This window comes from Natator depressus, chromosome 2 (genome assembly GCF_965152275.1).
Source record: "Natator depressus isolate rNatDep1 chromosome 2, rNatDep2.hap1, whole genome shotgun sequence".
NCBI lineage: Eukaryota > Metazoa > Chordata > Testudines > Cheloniidae > Natator > Natator depressus.
This window is the reverse complement of record NC_134235.1, coordinates 163043127-163057938: the sequence shown is the minus strand read 5'-3', so window position 1 is coordinate 163057938 and position 14812 is coordinate 163043127. Positions and strand designations below refer to the sequence as shown.

General features: G+C 44.4%; 1 protein-coding gene across 5 annotated transcripts in view; it reads left to right on the top strand.

The window, feature by feature from the left end:
• The first annotated feature begins 873 nt into the window (after nucleotides 1–873).
• Nucleotides 874–14812, top strand: part of VWC2 (von Willebrand factor C domain containing 2) — a 113024-nt gene continuing 99085 nt past the window's right edge. The window contains exons 1-2 of one of the 5 annotated variants that reach the window (XM_074945247.1): nucleotides 874–1180; nucleotides 3800–4596. In XM_074945247.1, coding sequence (XP_074801348.1) covers nucleotides 3874–4596 — 723 coding nt within the window. In that variant the 5' untranslated portion in view covers nucleotides 874–1180; nucleotides 3800–3873. Of the gene's footprint in view, nucleotides 1181–1405; nucleotides 1712–1850; nucleotides 2289–2446; nucleotides 2528–3799; nucleotides 4597–14812 lie in introns of those variants that run through there. The other 4 variants (XM_074945248.1, XM_074945246.1, XM_074945244.1 and 1 more) reach the window with 4 other exon arrangements.

Here is a 14812-nt window from a genome sequence, read left to right as displayed (position 1 = left end):
CATGTGTCACACCTGGCTGCAGGGGAGTTTGAACTGCAAACCAGCGTGGTCAGGATGGGCATTCTGGGACATCTCTTGGTGACAAAACCAAGCACGGTATCTACAATGACACTTTTTTGATTAATCTTTGCCATAAATAGCCCTATGTCGCTCGTTGAGGTGATTTTATTTTGTTTTGTTGCCAAAAGTTGCATTGTAGCATGTACACCATCACTGTTTTGTTAGAAAAGCTGCCTTTTGTTGACAAAACTCTGTAGTGTAGACAATGCTTTTAGAGATTACTTTCTCCCCTTTACTTTGTCTGAGTTATTGTGCTAACATTCTGGCCCTACCAGTTTCTGCCTTCATTTCTTTAATGCATTGCTCTGCTCATTTTCTATGTTTAAAATATTTAAGTAACAATTGTTTAAGAAACAGACATAAATGTGTAGAGACAAAACTATAATGTGCATCCGGTAATAAGTTGAATTGGTAAGTCATAGTTCTTTTCTACACTTCTGAGAGTTTGCCACTATAGCTATACCAGCAACCCCCCCTAGTGGAGATGTACGTTATACTTGGCAAAGAGTTCTCTTGCTGGTATAGTTTATGCCGTTCCTCGAACAAAATAAGTGATACAAGCCCAAAAGTTATTTTGCATTGCTATAACTGCATCTATGCTCAGGTTTTCTGCCAATATCAAAGTCAAAGAATCACAACCCCTAAGTGACATTATACCGTCACAGGTTTGAGTGTCGACTTAGCTGTACATAATTTCATGAAATACCTCAACTGTGTTTCCTGTCTGTTTTTGAGAGAATCCAACCTGCTTTATGTATACCAAAGTACCTATTTATTTTTTTCCTCCCTCAGTGGATGAGTCTGCCTGTGAAAGGCTTTGACCTGGCAAATAGATGGCAGACGTCTCAGAAATAGGTCACTTCTGTTTGGTGCCTCAGCTGAGCCCAGGAGGGACTGTGAATCTCAGTGGGGATTGCATAGGTGCTGGAACTAGGGGTGCTGGGAGTACGGCAGCACCACCTGGTTTGAAGTGGTTTCCATCATTTACAGGGTTTATGGTTTTGTTGAATGGCTTTCATCACCCCCACTATAAAAATTGTTCTATCACCTAAGGGGAGGAGAAAATGGGTGGAGGGTAGAGACAAAGAGAGCAGGAAAAACTAGGAGAGAGGAGAGAAAGGTAAGTGGAGAGAAGAAAAAATCAGAGAGGAATGAATGGTAGAAAGAATGAGTGAAATACCAATTTCAAAAAAAAAAAGGAAAGCGAATTCTGTAAAGTAAAAAGAAAGAAAATATAAATAAAGGCAAAGTGAAGAAGGGAAAGAAGGAACTGGCAAGGAAAGGAGAGAGTGCAGCCCTGAATCTTATCTTATTTGCATCAGTTTTATATCAGTGAAAGGGCTTGTTTACAACTGCAGTCAGCCAGGACTCACTGCACCTGTGTGGCCACCACTATTTTGGAATAAGAGTGGCCATACCTGGAGTTATCCAGGAGTAGCTCTTGCCCTTTAAATTCACACCCCACCATTCCCACTTCCCCGGCAGCTGCAGACAGGTAGAACCCTCCTGAGCTCGGTAAAGTGCCTCGCTTTCCCCCCGGGGCTGGCGAAGAGAGGCGGCGCCCCGGGGAGGGGAGAGGGGGCAAGCTGGAGGAGGAATTGCGAGCAATGGCGGGAGTTCATGTCAGGGGAGAGGCAAAGAGGACTGAAGGGTAGGTCGAGGGGCAGGGGGAGGTAAGATCCCAGGAGGGCGCGTGTGTGCGGGCGGGACTCGGGAGCTGAAGGGAGGCGCGCGAGGGAGCCGGGCGGGGTGGGGCCCGCTGCGGCCCCAGCAGAGCCGAGTGCGGGCTGCGCACGGAGCTCCCGCTCCCGCTCGGCCGGCGGCGTTTTGCTTCTCACCTCCCTCGCCCGGGCTTTGCAGCCAGCCAGAAACCGCTGCCACAGCAGAGCCTGGGCGAGCGGCCGGGAGACTCCCCGCGCCGGAGAGAGCCCAGAGTCCTCGCAGAGGCGGGCTGCGGGGAGCCCCGGAGTCCGGCGTGAGGCTCGGGGCGGCTCCCCGCCAGGATGCGAGAGGAGTAGGAGCGGGGGCCGGGCGAGGGCAGCCCAGAAGGACTGAGCCGGTGCAGCCGGTGGCCGCTGTGCGTGTCCCCGGAGAAGCTGATTTCCCCCTTCCGCGCACGCCCCCCGTGTGGCCAGAGGATGGGAGCCAAGCTGGAGCTGCGGCTTCTCCTCGCCAGGAGCCGGCTGCTGGGCTGAAGCCGCGTCCGCGGGGCTCACGCTCGCCTGCATGTAGGTGACGGGGCGCTGCCCCCGCCCGCCTTTCCCCGCCCTCCCGAGCCTGACCTCCTGCCGGCTCGCCCTAGCCGGGGAAAGTTGGGACGAGGAGGGAGGGCTGCTTGGGAGGGGAGAGCGGGGCGGCCGGAGGAGTGAAGTGCCAGGCGGAGAAGGGGAGGGCTGGCTCTGAAATCGCAGGCACCGAGGCAGAGAGCTGGCTGCTGCTCCTGGGGCTGGAGAGGGGCTTAGCAAAGGTAGGTTGTGCTGGGATAGCCTGGTGCTCGTCAGCCCCCACTGTCTGCTTTCCATGGGAAAGTTTGAGCAGCCCCCTAGGAGGGGAGGGTGAATGCTGAACAGTTGTCTTGCAATTGCTTATCCCCTGCTCCATCTCTTCTCAGTTTCCCAGACGCAGAGGTGGCTTTCTGCTTTTCACTGACTTAGATATTATCTTGCCTTCCGCAAGCTACAGGAGCCCCCAGAAATCAGGGTGTGTGTGTCTGGTGGGGGATCAGTTTTGTGTGTGTTTTTGTTTGTTTTTTTTTTTTTTTTAACCTGCCTCGTCAGTGAGAAACTCTATAGAAAGCAGACAGCAAAGTGCAATATCTGATATGCCTGCCATGGTCTGCCAGAACTACATGTGAGAGAGGCTGAGAGGTGCATTTATTCTAGGGCTAAGCATATTCTGATCGGTGGTGGTGGTTTTTTCAAAGGGCTTTGTGCAAAGGTAGCTCAAATGTTACTTTATACAGAAAGTTGGAAAACAATTGTAAAGGCTGTTTATGTTTACCTAGCATCTCACATTTTTTTTGTCCACAACATAAAATTTTAAATATATTTTAAATCAATAGCTGGGGTAATTATGTTGGTAGGGCTTCTGCTAAACTCCTGAAACATTAGCTTTAAATAAATCTCTGCTGTAGAGTCCTGAACTATTTTGCTTTGCTGTTGTAAACCAGAGGAAGAAACAGGCAGCATATGCATACTGTTAGAAATTGCAAAGAGATTTATTTGGCTTTGCTGGCTTTAATAACATGCTTGTACTTACTTTTTTTTTTTTTTAAATAATGCTCACTAGTAGTTATTTTAAAACAACTCTTATCAGACTGAATAAAAGATTAATGAAAATCATCATGCATGAAGTCAGGAAATGGAAGTGAATGGTTGATGTTTGTTCTGGAGTCTGCTGTGATTTAAGGAGCTTCATTTGATTCTAGGTACATCCACTTTACAGCAGTCATTTTTTTTTAAAAAAAAAACCCTCTGATTTATGCCAGCTCTTATTAATTATACCTCACTAAGTTTGTGTAGCATTTTTAGAGATGTAAGAAGACAAGTCACTGTCCCAAACAACTTGCAATCTATAAAACAACATACAGGCAAAGTGTAGAGGGAGGGATGCAGCACAAGATCTTTGATGATTTATACAAAAGACAAACAAAGTTGCATGTTGTTTGAGATGTTGCATTGGTACAAATGCAAGGTGAAAAATGTGTGAGCTGAAGTGTTCCTAATTGTTCTCTTCCTAGGGACTGTGGATTTACATAGTGATTCTCTCTGATGTGAATGCAGCATCTCTTGTCCCTCTGGGATGCCGTAGGTGATGGCTAGCTCTACTGCAATGGCAATTGGAGCTCTCTCTAGTTCTCTTCTTGTAACCTGCTGTCTCATGGTTGCTCTCTGTAGCTCCACCATACCTGTGCAAAAACTGGCCAAGGCTCCAGACAAACAGGAGATAAAAACAAGCCAGGAAAAGAGGGATCATACATCAACCAGGCCGGACAGTCAGAGTCAGACAGGCCCAGGGAAAATGAATGAAATTGGAAGGAATGGGCGGGAAGAGAGCACCAGAGATTGGAAGAGCAAAGGAAACAGAAATTATTCGAACAAAGAATCTTGGACTAAGCAAAAACAGGTTTGGAGTAGTCAGGGAACAAGCAGTAAATCTGGGAACATTCAAGCACAGGAGCAAAGGGATGGTGTTCCAGAGGAACCTCAGGCTGCTGAAGAATCATCCCTCCCAGAAGTTGTTGCTAGTACTACTCCTGAGCCTCCGGAGGAGTATGCCTATCCAGACTACCGTGGGAAAGGCTGTGTGGATGAGAGTGGCTTCGTTTACGCTATCGGGGAGAAGTTTACTCCAGGTCCCTCTGCTTGCCCCTGCCTTTGCACTGACGAGGGACCTCTGTGCATTCAACCTGAGTGCCCAAGACTCCATCCACGGTGTATTCATGTAGACACCAGTCAGTGCTGCCCACAGTGCAAAGAGAGGAAGAACTACTGCGAGTTCAGGGGAAAGACCTACCAGACACTAGAAGAATTCATGGTAAGGGCGTGGTTTTTTTTTTAACTCATTTGTGACGGTTAGTCTGTGATCTTATGTTCTTGAAATGGTTTTAGAGAGGGATTTTTTTTCTTTCTTGTTAATATTGCACCTGCAGTGGTATATAATTTTCCCTTTAAACATTTCCTTTCCAATTCAGTGAAACCATAACATTTTAAAAATGAGGGAGCTGATCTTTATTAATTCCTTTGGTATTTATAGAAGAAAAAAAAAAACCCCAATGAAGCCATTCAATATTAATATGTATGTGCCATGACAGTTTCCATAGGATTTCCATTGCATTTTCAGCATTACATTTACTGTTCCCTTATTGTACAATATTAACCATAAAACTTATCCCTGTTGAAACCTATTTGCCATTTGGGGCTGATTTCCATTGTTAATAGCTAGTTAGTGACAGTAATGCATCCTTTAATTGACTTTTTTTTTTTTTGCCTGTTCAAACTGGGATGTCAGTTACATAATTTTCTGTGGGAATGATTATGGACCTTGGTGTATTAATCAGAGTATGGTTCAGAGGATAGATTATGGCAATATTTAAATTGTCAATTTTCTATCTAGTGGAATACTTTTATAGTGAAGCATTTTTGTGTTGTGGTTTTTTTGTTTTTGTTTTACAGGAAGCTTCACAATGGTGGAGGTTCATTATCATTGCAAATACATCTTGCATATTGAAACAGTGTTGGACTTAAGGTCTGATTGTACAGTTACTTTTTGTTTCTTTTCCCCTTATAAATAGATTTTCATTATAGCTGAGTTCTGTAAACCGGTACTGTTGTGCATGGACACTAGCAGATGCACACTCCCAAGATGCGGGCCTGAACCAAAACCCAGATCTGAATGCTCCTGCACTTTTGGGAGTTAGAAATTCAGCCTAGTATTTTGCAGTTCATGCCTCTCTCTCATATATTTGAGAGAGAAAATTCATCTTTACGAAGGTTATAAATACACTGTTTGAATCTTCATTGGTGTCATCTGTGGTATTTGTGTAATCTTAGGAACGTATTTTTCTTTTGAATGCCTTTCCATATTTTTCACCTTCTAAAAAAGCCAGAGAATGATTCTGTTCAGAGAATAAATCGGAGCACTTTCTCCCTGCCATCCCTAGGTGGCTATGCTCCAAACACTAGCACTGTTCAAGACATATGCCAGCAAACAATAGGCCCATCTCCTCTCCTCCCTCCCCAGCATCTTGAGTCTTGGCACAGCAATTTATTCCTTTAAAAATGAAGAAATGTGGGTGGTTGGTGTGCCCTTTTTAGGGCCAGATTCTGAAATCCTTACTGTTTCAGCAAAGTACATTCAGAAGCAAAGTCAATATAATGTGCTTCCCTACATATGTTGTCTCCAGGTCTCAATAGCTTAGTGTTGTTCTTCATCCACAGCTTTCCAACCCCATCTATGTCTTCATTTAATGTAAGAATCTTGCATTACTGACTGTAGAGTAGCCTTAAAATGCAGTTAGATTACAGTTCAGTGTGTGTTGGAAGAATAAAACCAACGGGCTCACTGGTGTCATACAACTATCAGGCATGATTGTTGTGGAAGTGTAATACGGTAACTCCTCGCTTAACGTTTTAGTTATGTTCCTGAAAAATGTGACTTTAAGCAAAACAATGTTAAGCAAATCCAATTTCCCCATAAGAATTAATGTAAATGGGGGGGGGGGGGGGGCTTAAGTTCCAGGGAAATTTTTTTTACACACAGTATAAGTTTTAAACAAACAATTTAATACTGTACACAGCAATGATGATTGTGAAGCTTGGTTGAGGTGGTGAAGTTAGAGGGTGGGATATCTCCCAGGGAATGCCTTCCTGCTAAATGATCTAGCTTTTGGCTAAGCCCTCAAAGGTTAACACATTGTTAATGTAGCCTCACACTCTACAAGGCAGCAGGAATGGAGGGAGGGGAGGCAGCATGGCAGACAGACCCACACCCTGTGTGTGGGGGAGAGAGAGAGAGAGCTGTGCATTGTCCCTTTAAGTATGCTGACCGCACTCTTAAGTACATTGTCTTTTAAGTGGATCAGGCAGTTGAGGCAGCAGTTCCTGCCCCCAAGCTCTCTCTGTCTCTCTCCATTTATGTCCCCACACTGCCCTATATGGAGAAGGGGTAAGCAGGGTGCAGGAGCAGGTGGGAGGGGAACACCCTGACATTAGCCCTTCCCATCCCCCCCCACAGCAAGCAGGAGGCTCCAGGGAGCAGCTCCAAGGCAGAGGGTGGGAGCAGCACATGGCAGTGGGGGGAGGGACAGCTGAACTGCTGGCAATTGATAGCCTACTGGGCGGCTGCTGCACAGGGAACTTAGGGGGGCTGCCGGTCCACCCTGGTTCTAAGCCCCCACCAGCTAGCTCCAACGGGCTGCTCTTCCTGAAAGCAGTGGACAAAGCAAGCGATTGCCAGTTATGAGGGAGCATTGCACAACTTTAAACGAGTATGTTCCCTAATTGATCAGCACCGTAACAACGTTAACTGGGAGGACTTTAAGTGAGGAGTTACATAGTTCTGAAAAAGATTTGGGTTTTCAGCTTTGTTTTGCCCCATTCTGACTCTGGCAGTTCTAATGAAAGCTTCCCATAATACAGTGCCTTTTTTTTTTTTTCAATTATTCGTATTCTCTGTTAGAATAAGTGATAAGTAGGATGAGTAAGGGTGTGTGTGTGTGTGTGTGTGTGTTCAGGGTGGATAACTAAAGCTATACAGCACTTTAATTGCAGCCTATACTGCATGTTTTATCATACTGACACCGCATAGCTGGGCCTCAACTTGGCCAATAATATTTGTGAGTGCAAAACAGTAGGCACAGTTATTTTCATATACCATTGCAGTCGATTAAGATGGAAGGGAAGTAACTTATATGTGCAATCAGATAACCACTAAATGCATGCACAATTGCAGATGGAAATAACTGCAGCCAGTATTGGAAGCCATTTTTATAACTGTAGTCACAACTGTCTTGTGGATGTTAAGTACAGCACTCTCTACCATTTGATTTGGGTCAGGGAAGTATTTGCAAACAGGTAAGTCTATTTTCTCTGTATGCATGTGTTCCGTTAATGGGAATGAGTTACGTATTCTGATAAAGAAAAACATATTGACTCCTTAAATGATTACATGAACTTATATAAAAGAAAATGTGTATGCAGATTCACATGTGTGCATACACAAGTGTGTGTGCATGTGTATATTGTATATAAATGGAGTTTGACATATGCTTTATTTAAAAAAGAACAAAAAACAACTCTCCAAAGAGGAGAGAGTACCAATTCCCAAGCAGTGGTACATCAAATTTCACAGAAACAGATTTTATCTCCCTCCACTCCTATCTCTGCGTACGGAATTTGCTTGTATTTGTGTGTGTGTGGTAGTATCTGTTTTATACTAGAGTTACAAAGAAAAATAAATTTTATTGCAAACCAAAACTGGAAAAAACAAAACCCCAAAACTCAGAAGCCTAATAAAGATGTCTTTATCACTTGCCGTATAACTTTTTGTGGGGGCCATGCTGCAGTATGGGAAGTGTTTCAGCTTATAGAGAACTTTTAATGGGATTGGGAGCAAAAGTACCATACAAAAGAACAGTCTACCAACTGTGATTAAAATGGAATTCCTCAATGAAGACAGAATTGTATTAGAATCTCTTTTTTATTATTTGTATTCGAATTTTAAAGAAGCATTCCAGTGATCATTATTGAGCTTTGTTACTTAGACAAATAGGATACTTCATAAATATGATTTCAGAATTCAATATACTCCTATATGTAATGACCCCACAAAGGGTCAGAAATTAGAATAATTTCTAGAGCTGTTAAAATAGATTAATAATGCTGCTTATATGGTAAAACCCCAAAGCTGTTACAGATTTTGCTTTATCACGACTTCTGTCCTGTCAAATAACTTAATTTATGAACAACTCACTTGAAATTCTTGACGACAACAAATCCAGATGGATTTCAAAGCATTTGTTGTGCTTTGAAGCCACAGAGAAATATAAAGAAGGCTGATATATTAACGCTTGTCAGCCTAACCATGTTCATGATCTCTTGGGGGGTATAACTGAAATGAAAATGTTATTAGAAATACCAACCCAAGAGTAAATGGATATAGTTTTATGGATTTATTTATTTATTTTATTTTACTTAGTTTTCAGAGATGCAAGGAATGAAATATAGACTTCTAGATTTTTTTTTTAAGAGTTATTTAATCCCTGTCTTGGTTAAAGTACAAATAGAGAACTTCCACTTTCTGTAACCCAGGTGGGGTTTTTTCTGAAGTCCAGAAAAAAATTGCCTAAAACAGAGTACTTTGGTATGCATGCTGGGCCAGATCCTCAACTTGTGTTAATTGGCATAGCTCCACTGACTTCATAGAATAACAGAGTCGGAAGGGACCTCTGGAGGCCATCTAGTCCAACCCCCTGCCCAGAGCAGAACCAATCCCAACTAAATCATCCCAGCCAGGGCTTTGTCAAGCCTGACCTTAAACTTCTAAGGAAGGGGATTCCACCACCTCCCTAGGTAACGCATTCCAGTGTTTCACCACCCTCCCAGTGAAAAAGTTTTTCCTAAATCCAACCTAAACCTCCCCCACTGCAACTTGAGACCATTACTCCTTGTCCTGTCATCTGCTATCACTGAGAATAGTCTAGATCCATCCTCTTTGGATCCACCTTTCAGGTAGTTAAAAGCAGCTATCAAATCCCCCCTCATTCTTCTCTTCCGTAGACTAAACAATCCCAGTTCCCTCAGCCTCTCCTCATAACTCATGTGTTCCAGTCCCCTAATCATTTGTGTTGCCCTTCGCTGGACTCTCTCCAATTTATCCACATCCTTCTTGTAGTGTGGGGCCCAAAACTGGACACAGTACTCCAGATGAGGCCTCACCAATGTTGAATAGAGGGGAACAATCACGTCCCTCGATCTGCTGGCAATGCCCCTACTTACACACCCCAAAATGCCATTGGCCTTCTTGGCAACAAGGGCACACTGTTGACTCATATCCAGCTTCTCGTCCACTGTCACCCCTAGGTCCTTCTCTGCAGAACTGCTTCCTAGCCATTCAGTCCCTAGTCTGTAGCGGTGCATGGGATTCTTCCGTCCTAAGTGCAGGACTCTGCACTTGTCCTTGTTGAACCTCATCAGATTTCTTTTGGCCCAATCCTCCAATTTGTCTAGGTCCCTCTGTATCCTATCCCTACCTGCCACCGTATCTACCACTCCTCCCAGTTTAGTGTCATCCGCAAACTTGCTGAGGGTGCAATCCACACCATCCTCCAGATCATTAATGAAGATATTGAACAAAACCGGCCCCAGGACCGACCCTTGGGGCACTCTGCTAGATACCGGCTGCCAACTAGACATGGAGCCATTGATCACTACCGTTGAGCCTGACAATCTAGCCAACTTTCTACCCACCTTGTAGTGCATCCATCCAGCCCATACTTCTTTAACTTGCTGACAAGAATACTGTGGGAGACCGTGTCAAAAGCTTTGCTAAAGTCGAGGAATAACACGTCCACTGCTTTCCCTTCATCCACAGAACCAGTTATCTCATCATAGAAGGCAATTAGATTAGTCAGGCATGACTTTCCCTTGGTGAATCCATGCTGACTGTTCCTGATCACTTTTCTTTCTTCTAGGTGCTTCAGAATTGATTCCTTGAGGACATGCTCCATGATTTTTTCCAGGGACTGAGGTGAGACTGACTGGCCTGTAGTTCCCAGGATCATCCTTCTTCCCTTTTTTTAAAGATGGGCACTACCTTAGCATTTTTCCAATCTTCTGGGACTTCCCCCGATCGCCATGAGTTTTCAAAGATAATGGCCAATGGCTCTGCAATCACATCCGCCAATTCCTTTAGCACTCTCGGATGCAACACATCCGGCCCCATGGACTTGTGCACGTCCAGCTTTTCTAAATAGTCCCAAACCACTTCTTCCTTCACAGAGGGCTGGCCACCTCCTCCCCATGCTGTGCTGCCCAGTGCAGTAGTCTGGGAGCTGACCTTGTTTGTGAAGACAGAGGCAAAAAAAGCATTGAGTACATTAGCTTTTTCCACATCCTCTGTCACTAGGTTGCCTCCCCCATTAAGTAAGGGGCCCACACTTTCCTTGGCTTTCTTCTTATTGCCAACATACCTGAAGAAACCCTTCTTGTTACTCTTGACATCTCTTGCTAGCTGCAGCTCCACGTGCGATTTGGCCCTCCTGATATCTTTCCTACATGCCCGAGCAATATTTATATACTCCTCCCTGGTCATTTGTCCAATCTTCCACTTCTTGTAAGCCTCTTTTTTTGTGTTTAAGATCAGCAAGGATTTCACTGTTAAGCCAAGCTGGTCGCCTGCCATATTTACTATTCTTTCTACACATCGGGATGGTTTGTCCCTGTAACCTCAATAAGGATTCTTTAAAATACAGCCAGCTCTCCTGGACTCCTTTCCCCCTCATGTTGTTCTCCCAGGGGATCTTGCCCATCGGTTCCCTGAGGGAGTCAGTCTGTTTTTCTGAAGTCCAGGGTCCGTATTCTGCTGCTTTCCTTTCTTCCTTATGTCAGGATCCTGAACTCGACCATCTCGTGGTCACTGCCTCCCAGGTTCCCATCCACTTTTGCTTCCCCTGCTAATTCTTCCCAGTTTGTGAGCAGCAGGTCAAGAAGAGCTCCACCCCTAGTTGGTTCCTCCAGCACTTGCACCAGGAAATTGTCCCCTACAGTTTCCAAAAACTTCCTGGATTCTGTGCACCGCTGTATTGCTCTCCCAGCAGATATCAGGATGATTGAAGTCACCCATGAGAACCAGGACGTGCGATCTAGTAGCTTCTGCGACTTGCTGGAAGAAAGCCTCATCCCCCTGGTCCGGTGGTCTATAGCAGACTCCCACCACGACATCACCCTTGTTGCTCACACTTCTAAACTTAATCCAGAGACTCTCAGATTTTTCTGCAGTTTCATATTTGAGCTCTGAGCAGTCATACTGCTCCCTTACATACAGTGCAACTCCACCACCTTTTCTGGCCTCCCTGTCCTTCCTGAACAGTTTATACCCATCCATGACAGTACTCCAGTCATGCGAGTTATCCCACCAAGTCTCCGTTATTCCAATCACATCATAATTCCCTGACTTTGCCAGGACCTCCAGTTCTCCCTGCTTGTTTCCCAGGCTTTGTGCATTTGTATATAGGCACTTGAGAGAACCTGCTGATCGCCCCTTGTTCTCAGTATGGGGCAGGAGCCCTCCCCTCTCACACGCTCCTGCTCGTGCTTCCTCCCGGTATCCCACTTCCCCACTTACCTCAGGGCTTTGGTCTCCTTCCCCCGGTGAACCTAGTTTAAAGCCCTCCTCACTAGGTTAGCCAGCCTGCTGGCGAAGATGCTCTTCCCTCTTTCTTTGTTAAGTGGAGCCCGTCTCTGCCTAGCACTCCTCCTTCTTGGAACACCATCCCATGGTTGAAGAATCCAAAGCCTTCTCTCCGACACCACCTGCGTAGCCATTCATTGACTTCCACGATTCGATGATCCCTACCCCGGCCTTTTCCTTCCACGGGGAGGATGGACGAGAACACCACTTGCGCCTCATACTCCTTTATCCTCCTTCCCAGAGCCACGTAGTCTGCAGTGATCCGCTCAAGGTCATTCTTGGCAGTATCATTGGTGCCCACGTGGAAAAGCAGGAAGGGGTAGCGGTCAGAGGGCTTGATGAGTCTCGGCAGACTCTCTGTCACATCACGAATCTTAGCCCCTAGCAAGCAGCAGACTTCTCTGTTTTCCCGGTCAGGGCGGCAGATAGATGACTCAGTCCCCCTGAGGAGAGAGTTCCTGACCACCACCACCCGCCGCCTCCTCTTGGGTGTGGTGGTCGTGGAACCCCCAACCTTAGGACAGGGCATCTCATGCCTTTCAACTGGTGGAGTCTCCTTCTGCTCCCTTCCCCCAGACGTATCATCTGGGCCACTCCCCGCAATGGTACCTGTGGAGAGAACATGAAAACGGTTACTTACCTGTGTCCGCGTTGCTGGTACATGGACGTTCCCCCTTCTTCTTCTGGAGGTCACATGTTGCCTCCTGTCCGTGCTGTGCAGCCTGCTCTGAATCTTCAGAACCTTGTGCCTGTAGAAGCATATCCTGACATCTGTCCAGGAAATCTTCAGTTTCTCTTATGCAACGCAGGGTCGATACCTGTTGCTCCAACTGAGCTATGACATTAAACAGCTGAGGATCTGGCTTGCTGCCTGTATTAAGCTAGAATTTTTCTTGCTCTTCTGTTGGGGAACCCTTAACTGATCTACCAACTTGTTTGCATAATTATGTATGCAAACTTTTCTACTACATCTGTAGCTCCACAGAAAAGCATTTATATACTTGTTCATAATCTTCCTTTAAACCCTCAAGAAGACAACTTCTTTAGATTTCCTATAGGTTTTATGGCTGCCTGGCAAATTAGGTCAGATTTATCTGCTGCTTATTAGTTCTTCTATATGTTAGCATAGGAAAATCTGCTGTTGTGATATAGTTAATACTTAGGAATGAAGACTACTACTTAAGTGTTAACTCTGAAATTGCTTTACAACTAACTGCATGTTTCAATCTGTTAGATTGTGGAATAGTGTCTCAAAGGAGCTGGTGGCAGCCCCATCGCACCAGCCATTAGAACCTATGCTGAAGTAAGAGTTCTTCCATTACAGGGGAGGGGAAAATGGAATAGAAGCACAAATGGGCCTTCTCCAATTCTGATTTATGATTCCCTGCTAACTACATGGTGTCATGGCAAGGAAATGCCTTTCTAGACTCTCTTATACATTGATCCTTATTAATATTACTTTTTTGGCCTTTTTCAGGCATTAAGATTAGAAAAGGCATTCGTTTTCTACAGTTTTAACCACATCTTGCCTATATTGAAAAAAGAAGCAGCAACAAGTGAGCATTTGGTCCAAAGACATGCAAATAAGGACTCCCTGGGCATTTCTATAAGGGACAGAGCTAATGCTGCTTTAACAACTATTCTGCTTCACTTCTACTGAAAATGTACTTGACTCGTACTCTTGAAAATATTACAAGACAGAGCAGAAAGACCTACTTATGTGCTCAGTTTACTGCGTTCTTAAAGGACTACATTGTACAACTCTTATTCATGTTGGAGAGCTTGTATGAGTAAGAGTAGTCCCATAGACTACAACAGACTCTGCTAGTGATCACCAACGTGAATATTTGCACAATGAAGTCGAAAGTGAAGAAACTGTTGTGGCTGGAAAAACAGGATGCCTTAGCATCAGATTCTTATCTTGGTTACACTGTGTAAGTGTGGAGACACTACACTGAGGTCGTAGATTTCCTCCATATTTACATCTGGTGTAACTGAAATGAGAATTTGTCTCTGTACTAAATCTTTTCCTGATCACCAAAGTGCAAGGTGCTTCTAAGTAACAAGTTGCCGTGAAGTATGTAAAATAGATCACATTGTAGATGTAGGAAATATATGTGGTGGTGTATCCAGGGAAGAATATGTTTCATCCGAGGGGGGGGGGGGGAAACAGAACAAAACAATGTATGAGAGATGTTAGTGCTTATTAAAGGATCATTGTAAATATTTCTTTGCAATAACCTGGTATATATTACACGCAAAAAAGTGTTCATGACCTACTGCTTGGACATCTGTTTATCATAGAGCGTTCAGTTTCTGAAAGGTGTGATCTTCAAAAGTGCATTATATTTGAGGGAAACACATCTTTATGAACACTTATATCTGTTCAGACTTTAGATCAGGATTGTCTCCTTCCACAGTGTCCTTAATATTTTATTAAATGGATTCATGTTCTGGGCAGTCTATGCTTTGTTGAAGGCAAATGGTTCTGTCAAATTTCTGTTGAAATTCCAGTAAATAAGCTGCTGAATTAAAAGATGCTTAAATTTTATAAGGCTGAATAAATGTACTTCCTAACTTTTTTTTTTTTTCAGTCTTGATTGCTGCTTCATCACATCAGATACAAGGTTATAAAAAATCATATAAAAGCTGGCTGTGCCATAGTATATGGAATACTTGAAGAGGGAATACCCATTTTTGCTGTTGATCTTATCAAGCTGTCAGAGACAACAGAGCTAAATTCACCTCTTATTTAAATGTGCCCAAGTATTATGAAGTCTATGGAATTGTGCCAACTTAGGTTCTTGGTGAATTTAACCCCAAGACTTGATTTCTCGATTGT